This window comes from Monodelphis domestica, chromosome 3 (assembly GCF_027887165.1).
Source record: "Monodelphis domestica isolate mMonDom1 chromosome 3, mMonDom1.pri, whole genome shotgun sequence".
Taxonomy (NCBI): Eukaryota; Metazoa; Chordata; class Mammalia; order Didelphimorphia; family Didelphidae; genus Monodelphis; species Monodelphis domestica.
Window position 1 is genome coordinate 98,949,958 of NC_077229.1, and position 19,309 is coordinate 98,969,266.

At 39.7% G+C, this 19,309-nt stretch overlaps 2 protein-coding genes across 2 annotated transcripts; both read right to left on the bottom strand.

The window, feature by feature from the left end:
* Positions 1–643: 643 nt before the first annotated feature.
* On the bottom strand, positions 644–2,132 carry LOC107652050 (zinc finger protein 135-like). Its single transcript, XM_056821002.1, is given in 3 exon segments — positions 644–985; positions 988–1,310; positions 2,072–2,132. Coding segments are annotated over 3 exon segments (726 nt in total).
* LOC130458072 (zinc finger protein 82 homolog) lies at positions 1,431–18,757 on the bottom strand. Its single transcript, XM_056821003.1, has 4 exons — positions 18,675–18,757; positions 8,564–8,616; positions 7,951–8,067; positions 1,431–2,637 (listed from the first exon to the last, which is right to left on the bottom strand). The coding sequence occupies exons 1-4, from the start codon at positions 18,755–18,757 to the stop codon at positions 2,378–2,380; spliced, it is 513 nt and encodes a 170-aa protein (XP_056676981.1). The 3' UTR covers positions 1,431–2,377.
* Positions 18,758–19,309: the final 552 nt, after the last annotated feature.

Below are 19,309 nucleotides of genomic sequence, written 5' to 3' on the forward strand. Positions count from 1 at the left end.
CTCAATAAATGCCATTGACTAAGTCATGAAAAAGAGGAAAACAGTAAAAATGACCCTGAGGTTTTGAATTCAAGTAACCGGGAGAATGTTGGTGTAATTTATATGAGGAAGCTAAGAAAGAAAACCACAAGGGAAGATGACTAATTCAGTTCTAAGACTGATTGATAATCACTCCATATACTCCTGTTCTTCTCCTTCCCTGGGCTTCTACCTGTTCCCCTATAGACCACTTAGATCTTTGGGTCCTCTGAGGAAAACAGAAAAGGAAAAAAGAAGCCACTTCTCAGATGACATTATCCTTCATCCCCAGGATACAGGAACTTGCCCCAATTCCTGGTCCATATTTCCAAGTGAATATTGACTGTGGTAGAGCATAGGTAAGGGGGAAAAGAGATGTACTAAATTATGAGGATCAGTGCAATAGAAGCCCTCTTGCCTTAGTTGCTCCTTTCTCTTTCTCTAGTCATACATAATACAGCAAAAAATTAGCAATAATTGAATATATTATCCTCACTCATCTATACACAAACTCAAAAATTAAACTGGGGTCCTAGGCTAGCTTCTGAGTTACAACAGTGTATGGAGGCACGATGTGGATAGAATAATTTTTAAGAATAATTTTTGAAAGATCCCACCCATAAAACTATGCTTTTGTGTGGATTCTCTGATGGTGAATAAGATTAGAGCTATGACTAAAAGCTTTTCCACATTCACTACATTCATATGGTTTTTCCCCAGTATGAATTCGCTGATGTTCAGTAAGTTGTGTTCTCTGCCTGAAGGCTTTCCCACATTCATTATATTCATAAGGTTTCTCTCCAGTGTGAATTCTATGATGTTGAATAAGTGTGGATTGTGCACTGAAGACTTTGCCACATTCCCTGCATTCATAGGGTTTCTCTCCAGTGTAAATTCTCTGGTGTTGAATGAGGTGTGCATTTTGACTGAAGGCTCTTCCACATTCATTACATTTATAAGGTTTCTCCTATTATGTATTATCTGGTGTTGAAAGTTATGTGTTTTCTGATGTTGACCAAGATGTGAACTTTGTCTGAAAGCTTTCCCACATTCACTACATTCATAGGGTTTCTCTTTATTATGTGTTCTCTGATGTTGAATAAGATTAGTGCTTTGCCTGAAGGCTTTTCCACATTGGCTACATACATAGGGTTTTTCTCCAGTATGAATTCTCTGATGTTGACTAAGGTTTGAGCTCTGGACAAAGGCTCTCCCACATTCATTGCATACATAGGGTTTTTCTCCAGTATGAATTCTATGATGTTCAATAAGAATTGAGCATTCACTGAAGGCTTTCCCACATTCAATATGTTGTAGTGAAAATTTCACCTTTTAAGATTGTTATAATATTGAACTATGGCCACCAAGGAATTTACTTATGAAATTCCTAAAATGAAACACTCAAGTCAGAATGGAGTTTATGGAGGTTTAATCACAATGGGAGTAGGGAAAAGGTGAGGGAGAGAAGGAGAGAGGAGAAAAGGGAAAGGGGTTACTCAACCTCTTACCAAGGCAGAGGGAGTTTAGGCCCAAAGGGCCAAGGTGGAAGGAATCAGTCCTTGACTCATGTGACCGATCTGAAGGGAAGCTGTCTGTGGGCCTCCTCCCTGTTCAAGCTTCTAACATGAACCGCCGTCTTGCCCTGTCCACAGGAAGTGAGCGAATTCCCGAGGCTGCTCTCTCCGTCACTTCCTGTGCCTCACAAGTGCCAATGATGGCTCAAGCTTGGCTTAGGACAGCCCAGGTGGCCAGTTAGTTATTTCTGATTTGTCATTGACTAGCACATGCCCATGTAGTGTGGGTGTGCACAATTTTGGGTGCTAGACCAAGATGGAGATTTTAAAATTCACAAGTACATTCATAGGGTTTTTCTCCATGGCATTTTCTGCAATGTTGAATCAGGTTAGAACTCTGAATGAAAGCTTTCCCACATTGACTACATTTGTAGGGTTTCTCTCCAGTATAAATTCTCTGATGCTGTATAAGGTTAGAGATCTGAATGAAAGCTTTCTCACATTCACTACACTCATAGGGCTTCTCAACAGTGTTATACCTCTGATGTCTAACAAGGTCTGTATTCCCTTTGAAGGCTTTCCCACATTCATTACATTCATGAGGTTTTCCTCCAAAATGAATTTTCTGATGTACTTTAAGGGCTGAACTCCAATGAACGAAGTTTCCTGATTCATTATATTTACATGGCTTTTTAGATATATTATTAACATGTGAATTATGTTTGAAGTTTTGATCACGTGCATCACATTTATGGAGTTCCTCTCTTATAGAAAATCCTTGGCATGAAACAGTGTTTGAATTCAGATTCCAGTTTCTTCCACATCTGTCATATTTCTGCCCTTCCTCAGCTATGGAGATTTTCTCCTGGGTGATTGATTAACATTGGCCTGAAACTGTTCTCCTTAGAAGGTGATTTCTTCAATCTCTCCATGGTAAGACTTTCATTTTTCCATAATATGGCCTGACTTTCCCAGGTTTCTCCAAGACATAGTCCTTTGGAAATATCCTTTATGAGTTTTTCTTCTCTCAGCCACTGAGATTCCATTTCTTCTGAAATTTCTTTCTTTAGAGATAGTTCTATGTTCTGAATCCTGGTTACACAATCTGAAATGAAAAGGTAAATGTCACCTATTTTTTATTCTAGGATAAAGAAAACTATTGGGCTAAGAATAGGAAAATCTACATTAAAATTGTATTTCCTAGGAATATATGCTATTGAGATATTCTGGGATCAGTCTCAGTTGGGGAAGAGAGCAAGGGGTACAGAGATACAATTCATTAACCTCAAAGTAAAAGGTAACCCCAGAAAATGAAGTGAGCTTGGGGTGGAAGGAGCTGAAAAATAAGAGGTGAGAGGCACAAAATAAGCAAAGTAATGGTAGAAATGGTGGCCAACATGGAAAAATATTTAAAAATTTTTAAAAATCAAGGAAAAAAAAGAAATGGTGGTCACAGAGAACAAAAGTGATCTCACAGATTGAGGAGAGTCCATAGAATGAGAATTTAAGTGGATGAATGATAAATTTAAGATGTAAAGTAAGATATTAAAGTATAGATTAGCAGCCTAGAATTTCCTCAGACAAATGAATCTTTGCACTCTTGAAAGCCTCAATTATCCATCATTAGTATACAAAGGATATGAACATGAAAAACAGTAGTATGGGGAAAAGGCATAGAACTTTTAAATTGCAAAGTTTAAACTCTTTTTTGAGAGTAAATTTAGGTTAAGAAACATGCTACATCTTTGAATCCAGAAAGTGAACTGTTTGGAGAAGGCACTATGAAGATGCCTCCACAGACCATAGGCTGCACCAGAAGATCCAGAGTGAACTTTGGGATGTGGTGATTTGGACTGTGTGGGGTTGAATGCATTTGTTTTGTATGTACACTCTTATGCTAAAGGGGACTGCCTCTAACTGGCTTTTTGTCAATGCACCTAGCAATTATTGGTTTTGTTCTCTTTTCCCCTTATCCTCAAATTATTGTAATTTCAAAGTTGTGATGTTTACAAGACCCACTGGAGAGACTAGTCTTCCTCAGCTTTCGGGGGGGGGGGATGTATAATTGAAAATTTGTTACCCTAAAAAAGAACTGCATATCCTGAGAGTGCACTGACTTCCTGTCATTATGTACTTCCTGTAGACAGAGGATAAAGGGAGTGGGTGTTGAGGCTCTTCCTGCTATTTGGCATGATGTAGCATCAGTGGTGATGGTGGTAAGGTGGGGATTATGAAAATGGCTAACCAGCCATGGGCATGTGGTTTTTATTTTGTATCCTCTTTATTCCTTGATTTCTGATGATCATTTTAATAAACCTTCTAAAATATATTTTTATTATTTGAGATATAATTTTAATTTTTACATCTCCCCAATGAATCATTTAACATAACCAGCATATACCTCTAAAGATCTTCTAGCTAAAGGTACATACAATATTGTATTTTCTAAGAGGAAACTACAATAATTGGAATTAAGAGGGAAATAGAAGAGAGAGACGGAAAAACCAATGTTTGCTAGGTGCATTGACAAAAAGCCAATTAGAGGGCAGTCCCTTTTGGCATAAGAGTTTACATTCAGAATCAATGATATGTTCAACCCCTTTCAGTTCAATCATTTGCAAACCAAAGTTCATTCTGGATCTTCTGATGTAGTATAGGTTTCTTTATGACACTTTCTCCAAACAGTTCACTTTCTTGATTCAAGAAATTAGCAAGCTTCTTTTTCTGAAATTTCTCTAAAAAAATTTTACATCTTGGATTTTATGAAAATTATAAAGCATATAATAACAGTAATTAGCATGTATACAGCACTTTAAGGTCTACAAAACTGACAAATTTACAAATATTATCTCATTTTATCCTTATAACAAACCTTGGGAAGTAGGAGCTATTATTATCCTCATTTTACAGATGAGGAAACTGAGGTATATGGTGACTAAGAGATTTGGCCAGGGTCACACAGCTATTAAGAGTCAGAGGCAGGAATCAGCTCAAGTCTTTATGACTCCAGGACTAGATGCTCTATTTACTGGGCCTCATGAAAATATTCGAGGCATTATGCAGGAGGTGAGAGGGATACCAAGCTAAGTATGGTAGGAATTCTTTTATAAAAAACTTATACATAGTGGAAGAAAACAAGTGTATACAAATAAATATGATAAAAGTGAGAACATAATAAATGCAAAAATTACAAGAAAAGTGAGGAGGTAAGTTCAAGCAAGTCTTCTGAAAAAGGTGAAGAGGGAGAGATCCTTTTCATTTGGGAGAAGGCTGCACAGAGTTCAGTCTTGGAGGAAAAGAGAGACCTTAATGGAAACAAGAGGATTGGGGAGTTCATTCTAGGCATGAGCACAGGCAAAGAAATGGGAGAGATTTCAGGTGCATTCTCAAATGTGTATACACATGTGCCCTTTCCCTCTTCTGCCACTGCCACTATGCTGGGGCAGGCCCTCATCACTTCACACCTGGACTCCTGCAATGGCTTGCTGGATGATCTCTTTGTTAGACTCAGTTCTGGGATCCCCATAAGGTAAGACTGGCACAGCAAAGAAGCCAGAAGTGAGCAACCAACACCTGACACAAACATAAGGAGAAGAGAGAAACCTGACTGTTCAGACAAAACAAAATTAGCTGAATATATATTTTTAAACTTTATTTAGTCAATTTAGAACATTATTCCTTGGTTACAAGAATCATATTCCTTCTCTCCCTTCTCTCCCTCCCATAGCTGACGTGCAATTCCACTGGGTATTACTTGTGTCCTTGATCAGAACCCATTTCCATGTTGTTGGTGTTTGCATTAGGATGTTCATTTAGAGTCAACATCCCCAACCATATCCCCTCGACCCATGTAATCAAGCAGTTGTTTTTCTTCTGTGTTTCTGCTCCCACAGTTTTTTAGCTGAATATATTTGGATTTTTGCAGAACTGGCAAGTTATAGTAAAGCTGACTGTTTTTTGCATAAGGATTTTGGAATATACTAAGTGCAGATCAGAAGTACTTGGACCAATAAGAGCAGATAAAAAACTGGATCCCAGGGACTTCCTCAAGCAGCAAATTATAAGCAGTTGACAGCGAGAGTTAGTAACAAGGGGATCTCAGTTTCAGCAGGAAGAGAAGGAAAAGGATACATTTTAGTAGCCTGCAGAGATTGGGCTACAATTACATTTCCTTCAGAGTTCCTTAAAAAGTGTACCAAAGGCAAGCTGGTATCCCTTCCAGAGAAGGTGATGTAAAAACCATTCTGAGCCCATTAGCCACAGGAAAACAGGAAGTAGGTGAGATTTGGCCTGAGGCCATAATGTGCCAACCCCTTTAAACAGAGGTGTCAAACTCAAACAGAAAAAGGCCACTAAATTGTACCCCCCAAACTGTCACAATGGGCCACATGTTAACTTAGAAAATCACACATGTTTATATATATATGTATATACTTTTTAAAAAACTTAACTTTTTCTCTTAGAATCAATACTAAGTATCAGATCCAAGGCAGAAGGAAGGGTAAGGACTAGGCAGGTGTAGTCAAGTGACTTGCCTAGGGTCACACAACTAGGAAGAGTCTGAGGCCACATTTGAACCCAGGACCTCCCATCTCAAGGCCTCGTTCTTAATCCAGTAAGCCACTTGGTCATCCTGTTTTTATATTTTTAAATTTTTAATTAATTAATTTTGTGAAATAGTTCCCAGTTACATTCTAATCTAATGCATGTTGCACAGGAAATGTTGTGAAAATGATGCGCAGCACTTGTGGGCCACATATTTGATACTTGCTTCAGAAAACCATGTCTCCAGGCTCTAGCTATTGAAAGAGAATAGAGGGTTACTTGGAAAAGTGCTTCAAGTAGAAAACAAATTAAGAAACAGACCTAGAATTCAGATCTGTGTCTGGAAGCTGAAGTGTAGAAGAAGGTGTCACAGAAGAAGAAGGCAAAGAGAAAGGGTCAGTTGTATAATAGTTTGCAGTTCTTCCCACAGAGGGGCCCCTCAGAGCCAGAGAGGACTTCCAGGTACTTCCAGTTCGGAGAACACTCATCAGAAGTCACAGGAAGAGGAAGGCACATTGAGTCAGCCAGATGCCAACTTGTAATAAGCACAGGGAGGTACACTGTCTCCGCAGGGCAAGTAGCCTAGGGCATTTCTCTCAAGAACTGTCAAACAGAACTACTTCTGATGATTCTTGTGGGTACAAATAATACTACCCAAAGGAACCTAGAAAGAGCTATGATTTCCTAAAGTTGGAGTTGAAAGAGACATCAGAAACCTGTTAGTTTGCCTGGCTCTAAAAGGTCAAGGTGACTTGCCCAGGGTACCAGAAGTTGTAAATAGCAGAGGCAGGATTTGAACACAGGTTATGACTCCAATTCTAAGGTTCTTTCTACATCAAGCAAATTACCAGGGATTGATCGTGAAGTTCTAGCTAAGAACTGGTAGACCTTAGGAGCACAGAGGTTTTCCTGGATGCTGCAGTCTGAAGGTAAGGAACATAAGAAGGGAATGGAATAAGAGAAGTAGACACTGGTTAAGAAGGATGTCTAAGAATATTTGGATGTCTGAACTATGCATTTAGATTCAAGAATGAGAACTCCTGGCCAGGGAAAGAGTTTAACAAAGTCCATAGTGATAATAGATTTGCCTTTAAATTTGATGATTTGCTCATGACAGCTAGAAACTGCAAATGGAAGGGGTAGGCCAAGGATTGCTCATGAAAAACTGTTCTGACAGAAGAAGGAGCCTGGGAAGCCATCTGAAATCTGACTGAGAACCTCCTCGATGACATCTCTGACAAAAGCTTATCCAATCTTTGCTCAAGTCATTTAGTGAAAGGTAACCTGCACTAAGGCAGGCCATTTTATTTCTAGACAGTGTTAATGATGGAGGTGTTTTGGTGACATTTCTCTAGCTTAAATCTTCATCTCCAAAACTTCCACCCATTGTTCTTACTTATGCCCTTTGAGGCCAAACAAGAGACACTTAATTCTCTTGTACCTGACGGCTTTCCTTTCAAATACTCGTGGCCAGCTATGAGGACCCCCTTAACTAGCTCCAGATCAACATTCACCATTTCTTCAAGGAGTTCCTGTTTCCAGACACTCTGCACAGAGTCCTGTACTATAGGTGTAGTCTGCCAAAGGAACAGCCCAGCAGTACTATCTTCTCCCATGTTCTGGATTCTAGGTCTCTACCAGGGCAGCCAGAGAGCCTAGGAGCTCTGGCCAATTCTCTGGCCAATATGGCCACTGGTGACTCAGTGAGTTTTTAGTTCAATAAGATATCCAGACACCATTACAGAGAATAGCAGGCTCTTAAGAGACCCCAGAATGATTAAGGAGTGACTCCAATGAAGACAATCATCCCATAATGCATTTTTTTTACTATGATATCCTGTGACCAACAGGCCAAAGACCCTCACTTACTCACCTGAACAGTTGCCTCTCAAAATATCTGTCTCTTCTACCCTCTGTCGAGAGTTCAGAACCCATGGTTCTTCCCCTTGCTCCAGCTGGGAGATCATATCAGGTTTGGATATTGGAAATCCTGCTGAGAAGGAAACCAGATCTGGTGGTTTATGCTGGGTACATGAAATTGTCCTACCTCCCTGGGTCTGTAGGAAGCAGGAAGAAAAAAGGAAATATTTAGAGAGTCCATGACTAGAAAGTTCAAAGAAAGCCTATGTACCTTTTGGAAAGGTATCATAATTGTACTATCCTGGGCAGAACAGTTGGTGATTTTGCTGGAGAAAAGTAATTACGTCAAATGTTCTTGATCCACTATAAAGGTACAACACGCCCACCAACTGGACACATCTATACTGAATCCTGGGGGAGAGTCCTAGGTCTCAGGCATCAAGAAGAGGGAAGATTCAGACTCAAAATCCCTGTCTCTGAGCCTGGATGAGATTAGGAATATCTGATCCTTAAATTCTGAGCCAAACCCAAATAAACCCTTCATATTCCATGACTATTCACAAGGAAGAAAGTTGAGAAGCTTGGGTATAAGGTCCTAGGTGAGCAGGGGAAGGGAGAGACTTTACCGAGTGAGACTAGGTTTCCATAATTTTCCAGCATCACATCCTTATAGAGACCCCTTTGAACAGGACCCAGGCAACCTCATTCCTCCTGGGTGAGGTACACAGCCACATCATCAAATATCACAGACACCTGAAACAACAACGAAAGCTTGCTGCAGGCCTAGATGAATTCCCAGGGCTCTGCCTCAAGAAAATGGGAGGGGATGGGCACAGCAGTTTATGGGGAAGGAAGGTGTAAATGGTCTAAGTATATGTGTAAGGGTGTATAGTTGAGCCTGAAAGACCATGTGAGAATTTGTGTGCATAAAGGCTCTTGGTATATATGTATGTGTGTGCCTATATTCCTTAGGTCAGTGTTGGCAAAGGTTTTCAAGTTCACCTAGCCAGACAACAGTTTCAAACTGCCTGTGAGCCCCCAGCATTACCCCAAAGGGTAGAGGAAGGAAGTGCTTGTTTTGGGGGCCTGGACAGAGGGGTGGGGCATGCAAAAATGTGCTCAGGTGCTGGGAAGAGGGGGAATGAAGCAGCTCCCCTTGCCAGCTCTGCAAGGGTGCCAATATTTCACCAATGCTGCTCTAGGTTAAACTTTCCTAAGCTCCATTTCCAGAAAAGAGCTTTCTGGTTTTGAGAATCTGAAAGATTAATAGTTCTTTTTTAAAAGTCGACAGTTATTTTTTTTTAAACCCTTCCTTTCTGTCTTAGAATCAATACTGTTTATTGGTTCTACGGCAGAAGAGTGGTAAGGGCTGGGCAATGGGGATTAAGTGACTTGCCTAGGGTCACATGGTTAGGAAGTGTCTGAGGCCAGATTTGAATCTAGAACCTTCCATCTCTAGACCTGATTCTCAAGCCACTGAACCACCTAACTGCCCCCATACAGTTATTTTTAACTAATTACATGTAATGACAAATTTCCACATATATTTTCTGAAGTTACATGATCAAACTTATCTTCCACTTACCATCCCTTCCCCCTCCCAATGCTGGTAGGCAATTCAGTCTGGATTATACATGTATTATCATGCAAAACATATGGGGAAAATGTCCATATTGTTCAATTCTATAAGTGATTAATCTTATAAAACCAAAACCACAATACATAAACTCAAATAAACAACTGAAAAATCGTATGCTTTCATCTGCATTCCAACTCCAGCAGTTCTTTCTCTGGAGGTGGACAGCATTTTTTATGTAATAATTAAAATTGGTTTGGTTGCCAAATGTAATCATTAAAAATTTGGTTTGACAGAAATAATAATGTTTAAACAAAGAATTGTGGTCGCCATATATAAAATTAACTTCTTAAGTCAAAATGTTGTTAGTAGTTCTTAATTATTTAATGTAATATAAATATAGTAAAAGGAGAGAAATGTATTTGGGAAGTAGAAAATATTTCCTAGTCTACCACCCTAGAACTCCTATCTAAAGAAATTCAGCTCACTCCCTGACAAAGTTCTGATCTCCACATTTCCACATGGAAGTCTGGTAGCCTCTTCAACAGGGTCTCACAAGTGTAAACCTCTTCCTTCAGTTCAAGTCACAATGCCAAATCTGTGAAGCACAGAATGCTTCTTCAGCCTGACTCACCAATGCCTAATGTATCCTCCTAAAGTGTCTTGCAGAATGAATTGCAGAAAAAGCCTCCTCTTCAGCTGAATTCCTCCTAATATGCCTCCTCAGGAGTCCTTGGGCTGGCTTTTTATAAGCAGCTTCTCCATGTCACTTCCTGCCTCTCTCTCACTTCACAGGGACCAATCCTAGCCTCCCAATTTGCCTGGCACTACCCAGGGAGCAGGTGCTTGTGGCAGGTTGAAAGGAGGAGTACTCTTGATTGATTAACTTAAAATAAACAAAGAGAGTTTTAAATTCTCTTTCACACTTGTCATAAGTCCCTCAGAATTGTCCTGGATCATTGTGTTGCTGAGAGTAGCTAAGCCTATCACAGTTGATCCTTCCAGATATTGCAGTTATTGTGTACAGTGTTCTCCTGGTTCTGCTTATTTGAAGGAGTAATGGTTCTAACCACACCTTTCTCTCTCCCTCAATGAAATAATATATATCAAATGAGATATACAAAAAGTGTTTTGCAAACCTCAAAGTGCTACATAAAAGCCATCATTGTTGCCGTCATTGATAGTAAGTAGTACATAGATCTCTAAGGGACTCTGACTATTCCAGACTAGACAGAGGAAACTTTGCTCAGCTGGAAGCAGACTGCCAGGGATATGGACTGGTCTTGGGGCCAGGAGGGAAGGAGACTGAAAAGTGACCTTCCCTTCACCCCCCCAAAACAAGGATCGAGAACACAGAGTCTGTTTCTACAAACCCTATCAGACCTGGAGGGTGTAGGGAGCTCAGAGAAAGATGTCATAGCATGAGAGCTGGAAGATCATTGACATGGTTCTCTAATTGTAGATAAGGAAATGGAAAGCCAGAGAAGTGGGCTTGTCCAAGAAGAGACTTGTCCAAGGTCAGGTAGCTAATCAGTGGCAGTGAATACCACAGACCAGGCCTCCTCATTTCCTGTGTGGTCTTCTTTCCACCTTATCATAATGTGTCTCCTTTGAACTGGGGCTCTGACATTTGTATGGGGAGGTCACTGAGCCAAAAAGCTGAGGAAACAAGTTGAATTCAAACTGGGACCACAGCCCTGACAGAGTCTCAGAAAGGACATCTCACCTGGGATCCAGGTATCAGGGGGTTGACCACCATCACTTGGTCTCCTGGGCTCATCTTGGGCAGTCAGCAGGAACTTGAGGAACCAGCAAAGCTGAGGGGGGAGAAAGGAATTGAGAAGACTACCTGTATCCCAAGGCTCTCTCATTTGTTCATCCTGAGATTTCTTGACCCTTGCCATAAGTACAACTGGAGGGCACTGGAAGAATTCCCTCTAACCCCAACTGTGAGTCTAATTACCTGCTATGCTCTGGGGAGACCACAGAAAAAATACTGGACTCATGGCCAGGCAGACTTGATTTCAAAACCCATCTCCACTATTTCTTAGGGAAGTGAGTAAATCACTTTTCTCTGAGTCTCATTTCTGTCATCCCTATTTCCAGATTCCCATGTAAAATGGGGATAAGAGTGCTCACATGATCTATTTTACAAGATTGTTTTGGGGACTGTACTTTGCAATATACATATGAGTTACTATTATTAGTTTCTGTGAAGAATATTGTCTGGGAAGATAACTAGTTATGGTCAAAGGAAGCCAAGAGCAGAACAAACGTCATGACTAAGAAGAGTTTGCCCATTAACTGTAGAACAAGCCAGACAAAAAAAACAAAAAATAGATAAGGCTTCAGGGAGGAACCAGAACCTCTGCTTCTACTTTACCTTGCTTTATTGCTGCCACAGAACAGAGAACAGGGGTTATTTATGTGGCAAAATGGTAATACACTTTTAGGACTGATGGCTCTCATGATAGATGGTGTGCCCCACAAACTATTGGCATGAATGGTTCAAGAGTGCCACCAACTGTGAAGAGCAAAAGACTGTGAACCTTGTCAGCTAAACAGAAGAGGCCATTCCAACAGAGGAAGCCAGAATCCCTGACTAAGAAATTCCACATAGAAAATCCTTCCTCCTTCCAAACAATCATCTTTTCCCCACCCCCCCACCTCCCTTACACTGGCAGCTCCTCTCAGAATCTCATTATTTTCTACACCATTTGAGTGAAGTCACTCTTTGCTTGTGATTATCGCTTATCTCTACAACTACACTGTGCTTGAGACCACAGGAAGATATGACCCAAGCCTTTCTCTGTCACTTCTGTCTGCCCTGTGTCACTTGGGGCTGTGCCCTATATGTCCCCTCGACCTGTCCAGTATCACCTAGGATTATGCCCTGTCCCCTCTGCCTGTCCCATATCATTTGGGGCTGTCCTCACTCCCTCTGCACCCTCCCACCAACCTGTGACACCAGAGGCTGTGGTTGTCCTCTGTCTCTCTGTCTCCTGCGTGTGTCCTGTCTGAATCTTGAAGGATGCTCCAAGCCAGAGAAGAAAAGAAGGGAACCTCGGGTGGAGAGGAAAGGGGAAGGCGCCCCAGTCCCTACCCCTACCTTGGACCCAGACTCACCCTGCACGCCTGGGACAGCTGGGGGCTGACTAGGTGAAAGGGAGACAGCAAACAGCTGGAATCATTGGACCAGAACTTGTTCCAAGGAACCCTACCATTCAAACAGGAAGTTCTCCTCTTACTCCCACCCATGGCTAAGGAGCTGCCCAATCAGAGCCCGAGGACTCTCCAGGCATCTCTCTAGGCTGCAAGGAGGCTTCACCATCTCTGTAGTTCAGTCTCAAGTCTCCTTTTGATTCTCTGGACCATCTTAGTATAAAAGCTGGTAGGGCTGACAGGGAACCCATCTCCCTCCTTCTTCTCCATTCCTCCTCTTCTCCCACCCTTTCCTCCTCCTCCACCTGATTGACCCAATGAAATCTTGGGCTGCATTTAGAGAGGCATAGTTCCTAGCAGGAGGGAAGTAAGAATCATCCTGGATACAGCTTTGTCAGACCTCCTCCTGAGTATGTACTGTGTTCACTTCTAAGCATCATAGTGTTAGAAAGTCATTGATAGGAGGAGAATGGCCAGAGGAGAGTGATCAGGACAGTGATGTCCCCTGAGTCTATATCACATGAGGATTGCTGGAAAATTCTGGGAATGTTTAAGCTGGAGAAACAGAGACTGGAGAGATCTGATATCTATATTCACGTATACGAAGGGCTGTCATGTGGAGAAAGACATTGCAATTTCTTCTACCCATTGCTTCTGGTTCTGCCCTCTAGAGCCAAAGAAAACAAGTCAAAGAGGCAATTTTAGGCTTGAGGTTAGGAAAACTTCCTAACAAAACTATCCCAAAGTAGAATAGGCTGCCTTAGAGTTGCTGGGTTTCCCCTCCTTGAAGTCTTCAAGCAGAGGCCAGATGTTGAGTTATTGTCATAGAGTGAATCCCTTTCATGTTGGACTAGGTGACTACTGAAATTTCTTCCAACTCTGAAAATCAGTGATTTTTCTCCTTATTCTGCCCTTTCAGGCAAGTCTAATTGATTGTCCACATGACAGCCCTTTAGATACTGGAGGACAGCTCTCATATCTCCCCAAGTTTTCTCTTCTCTAGGCTAAACATTTCTAGAACAGCTAACCAGTTCTCATATAGTTTGAACTGTTGTGTAATTTTTAACCACAGGTATGCAAATGATAAAGTCTCCAAGCCATAACAAAATAGGTTTATTGTAACAGGGTCAGTCCTACAACAAAGCTGGACTTCTGGTCAAGACCAAAAGACCCCCAGTCTTGTGAGAGGACTTCTTTTATTCCCCAAAGAATATAAAAACTTATGAAATAATCCAAAGCAGTGATAATAATAGAGAAATGTGGACTGGTTGAAGTAGTCAGGAAATACTTCTCATTTGCAAAAGAAATCACTTGGTGATGACTTGAAAGTCACTTGGTAGACAAGAGGGAAACGGAGGAGCCTGAACCCTACTTTCTAAGCCTGATGATGTCAAGGATGATGTATACTAAGATAACTAGGGTAAGGAGGAGGTGCCAGGCCTAAAAGTGGGACAAAAGCCTGATGATGTGTAAGGGGTATAAACAAAGGTGAAGGGGTATCACCAGGCTTCTAAATAAGGCAAAAGCCTCTATGCTAATGAAAACCCAGTCACAAGTTCAAGACCATGACTGCTGAGGGAGGGTGTATGATATAGCAATATAGCTAAAACTGAGGTCTATGTTTACAATGATTAATTATATTCAAGTAGTTACCTTACTTTAAAACTTATACTAAAATAATCCTAAAAGGCCTACCAAGATCATCATTTATGCTAACATTAGTTACCTATCTTAGAATTAGTTTATAATTAAATTAATGCTACTGCTAATATTAAAATCTAATCCTCATATGAGGGTTTTTTTCCTCTGACAGAACTCAAGATCACTTATTATCCTAGTTGTTGATTGGCTGACTGGATGCCCTCCTCTCAACATTCTCCCTTTTTTCAATGTTCTCCATAAAATATGGTGTCCCAAATCAGATACAATGCTTTAGAGTGGGGGCAGCTAGGTGGTTCAGTGGATTGGGAGCCAGGCCTAGAGATGGGATGTCCTGGGTTCAAATGTGGCCTCAGATACTTACTAACTGTGTGACCATGGGCAAGTCACTTAACCCCTAATGCCTAGCTCTTACCACTCTTTTGCCTTGGAACCAATACACAGTATTGATTCTAAGACAAAAGATAAAGATTTTTTTTAAATAAAGAAAAACAAAGATAGCCATCAAGGTGACAGCAAGGTTATGTAAGGGTTAGAATAGGGGTTTGACAAAAATAAAAGAGCAACTTTTAACAATGAACAATTTAGTTTTATTAAAATAGAGATAGAAAAGAATATAGTAAAGGAGGGAAATATAGGAAAGAGGTAAAGAAAGAAAATTTCCCAATGTCTATACTAGTTATCCTATAACTACCTATAATTACTACCTAAAACTGTCTGTCTACCTATAACTGCCTATTAACTACCACTAATAGCAATCACCCCCACAAAGTTCCAACCCAATCCACCCCAATCAAAACCAATCCAATCAGTGTTTAATCCAATCCCAATTAAGTCTGTCAATGAAGACCAACCACATCCAAAAAAAAAGTTCAAGAAAGAAAAAACCTAACAGCCCAAACCCTCTAAAGGCTAAAGCCAAAAGCCCTCTCAGTAAGCTCAGGCTCACCTTTTATATTCCAGCAACTAAACTCCAACCACCAACCCAAAACACTCCCAGTAGCCAATTTGTCCGCAACTGCCAGTACCTAACTGCCAGCAATTGACAGACCCACCTACTGATGCTGGCCCTTTTTATACCCTTTTTCTACCTCACTTCCTGTCTCTATGATTCCTCCTTCCTGTCTCTATGGTATCTACTTCCTATCACTGTGGGCTGGTTAATCCCTATACATCTCTATGGTAAGAGGACCTCCAGGTCTCTGTTAAATTAAAAAAAGAATAAAGAATTCCTTTTTAAAGTTATCACCTCATTAATCCTAGACACTATGTATTCTCTCTCTTTCTCTGCTTAATCCCCCCCCATTACATGTAGATACAATATTTATTTTCTTACATAATTTGTTTATTTATTTTTAAAACACTTCCCTTCAGTCTTGAAGTCAATATTGTGTATTGATTCCAAAGCAGAAGAGTGGTAAGGGCTAGGCAATGGGGATTAAGTGACTTGCCCAGGGTCACACAGCTGGGAAGTGTATGAAGCCAGATTTTAACCTAGGACCTCCCATCTCTAGGCCTGGCTCTCAATCCACTGAGCTACCCAGCTGCCCCCCTCCTCCCAGGTTTTTTCCTAATCATCTTGTTGATCATTTCTTATGGAACAAGTGTATTCCATTACAATCATATACCACAATTTGTTCAGCCTTCCACTTCTGGGAGCCAAGATGGCAGAGTAAGAAATGCTCAGAGCTCACCTAATCCATTTCCAGACAGCTACAAAAAACAAAAACACCTCAAAACAAATCCTGGAGCCACAGAATCAATAGAAGATAGGGTAATGTATTTATTCTCTCTTAATAGAACTGAAAAATATAGCAGATTTTTTTTGCAGTTTATTTTAACTTAAATGTCACATGGAGTTTGCAGCACATAAAATGTCCATTTTTAATATGAAAACCTGTATAACCATACCTCCCTATTCCATTGCTTCATTTTTTTGGCTGGAGACTCAACTGTAGTAGAGAGTTATTGACTCATTTTAAATTATTATATTTTTTTCCATTATCAAGCATTCTTTTTTCTCCTTTCCACTTCTCCCTATCCATTGGGGGGGGGAAGGGGAGAACCCCTGTATCACATAAGTCAAGTAAAACAAATTCCCATGTCACACCCCAAAATGCATTTCTATTCTGTATATTAGTCTATCATTTTTCTGGTATGAGGTGGGTTTTAGGTCTCTGGATATGAACAGGTGGTTTTCAAGAGAAGAAACTCAGACTACCTATAGTTGTATGAAAAAGTGCCCCAAATTAGTGATAATTTGAGAAATGCAAATATTGATTAATCTTTACAATTTCCTTAGTTGCACAGAGAATATTAACACAAGCATTCCTCTAAGCAATAAGTCAGCAGCAGTGGCTACTGCAACTAACTGGACTGGTACTGAGATAGATTCTCTACCATCTTCCTGAGTTTGTTTTGAGGAGAAAGTCATTTCCAGAGTGGAGAGGTAGAGGGAATGGCTAGAAGTAAAGTTATTGTCAAAAGGGAAAAGGAACAGCCTGGCTTGCAAAAAGGTGTGTGTCACTTAAAATATGTTAGAGCCAGTCTAAACCAGCTTGGGAGCCAATTCTTAAATTTTCAATGTGAGCATTTACACCTCAGAAATCGGCAAATTCTACAAATCTGGGAGTGGTTTACTGGCTTCAGAAAATGATGGGGGAAATGTTAAAACTGCATATTTAACTTAAAAACATGTTGCAAGTCCATTCACCCCCTCCCCAAATCAGTTAAAAATTTACTGCAACTCCTTGCTTTATATATGGGGGGGGGTACACAAATAGTGACTAAAAATCCTGTTTCAGTGCCCTTGTTATTGCTAAGAAATCCTTTTGCACTTCCCTCATCAACTCATTTTCCACTCTCCACTGTGAGTTTTCCAAATTTTTTCATCCTTAAGAACCTCATAGTCCTCCTCCCCCTACCCTTTTAGCGAAGAACCTTGCCTCATTTTACAGAAAACAATTTAGACCATTTGTCATTAGTTCCCTCTTTTCTCTTCCTTTTCATCTCATATCACTCAAGAAACCTTCTGCCACTATCTCTTCCTTCAGCCACATCTCATATAATGAGATTTCATGTTATTTCTTATGTTTTTGATTTATTTTGTAGCATGCATCTTTGCTTATGCTATTGTCTCACTTGGTATTTTTGCTGATTTTTAAAAGATTTTTCCAAGGAAACCATTGTACCATCAGCAAATAAGAATAGTTTTACCTCCTCTTGATTTGTTTTATTCCTTTCATTTCTTTCTCTTGTCTTATTGCTGTTGCTAGCTACATCAAATGGGCATCCTTGATTCATTTTTATATTTATCAAAAAAGGTTCTAGAGTATCTCCATTAAATAGGATACTTCCCTTTTGTTTTAGATAAAAGCTTTTTATGATATTAAAAAAGGTTGTTTAAAAATATTGTAGAGATTTTAGCATACAAGAGTTCTGTACTTTGTCAAAGGCTTTTTCTGCATTTATTAAAATGATAATGTGGTTTTGGGGATTTGGGTTTTTAATATGACTATGTTGTTTTCTTAATGTTGAGCCATCCTTGCATTTCTAGCATAAGTGTCATTTGGTCATAATGAATTATTTCTTGGATAAATCACTGTAGTCTGTTAGGATTAAAAAAAAAGTGAGTCAATGTTCATTAATGATATTGGCTTATAGTTTTCTTTCTGTTTTCTGTCTTTCCCTGATTTAGGTTAGGCCTGTATTTGTTGTATCCAGCACAACACAAACGGATGTGGGTTTGTTAATCTGTGAAGGGAACCACTGACATGAAAAACATAGAGCAGGGAGAAAGCAAGAGCCACAGTGGCTTTGGAAGGAAGGAGAAGTGGCTTCCAGCACCTTCTATCTTACCTTGTTGTATGTGTGTTTTCTTGAGTCTTTTACTCTTGATAATGAGTCGAGCAATTCACAATACAATAGATGAAAGTAAATACATCTGTTTTCACCAGGATAATTCAAGATTCTTGGGAAAGGATTTCCATTCATGTCTACATTTGCTGATTCTAAGATGACATACAGTATGCAAATCTGTTTCCTGCAGTTTATGAATTTGTACCTAATTTATTAATCTTCTTAGTAATAAAGCTTATCTATAGGAACCCTTTCCTGTTATCACATATGAGCGATAATTGCTACCTACGTGACTCTGGGAAAGCAATCTGCTTGCTCAGATGTTGGCTGAGAGGATGTGCCTCTTTGTAGAAAGTTAAAATAAACTTAGTTTCCTGCCTTGATACTTCAGTCCCAAATCAATTCTTTGATTGAAGGGTCCAGTTAAAATCAATCTTGTGAATTATTAAATAAAGCCATAACAAGAAAATTGCTTTTGCAACCATATCTTGCTTTCACTGTCCCGCAACCATTGTTTATTGGGATCAACTTTGACCATATTTTCATAATCCTCAGGATACGTCATTCTCTGATTCCTTCAGTATTTCTCATAAGAGGATTCAGATATAGTGTTTTCATTCTCAGTTTTAGAGAGTAATTTGTGAAGTATAAGTACTAACTTCTTTAAAAATTTGATATAATTCTGTTATGAATCCATTAGGGCCAGGGTTTTTTTTGGTTATTATTGTTTAAATTTTGGTAGTTTCCTTACAACTAGACCTATTTCCTTTTCTGAGATTCAGTTATTTAAGATCTCTATCTGAACTTCTGAGAGCTTGGGGATTTTATATTTTTAATATATTCTTTTATTTCTTTTGTATTCTCAGTTTTGTTAGCACTGGACATAATATGTTTTGATTATTCTTTTCATTTTTTCTGATTTTGCTGTGATTTCACCTTACTCATTTGCAATTTTATTGATTTCAATTTCTGCTCTCTTCTTTAAGGTACGCAAAATGCTTTACATACATTATCTTACATATATTATCCGTATATTATTGGATCTTCATAGCAACCCTGTGAAGTTGGTGCTATTATTAACGCTATTTTGCAAATGAGGAAACAGAAGCAGACAGCA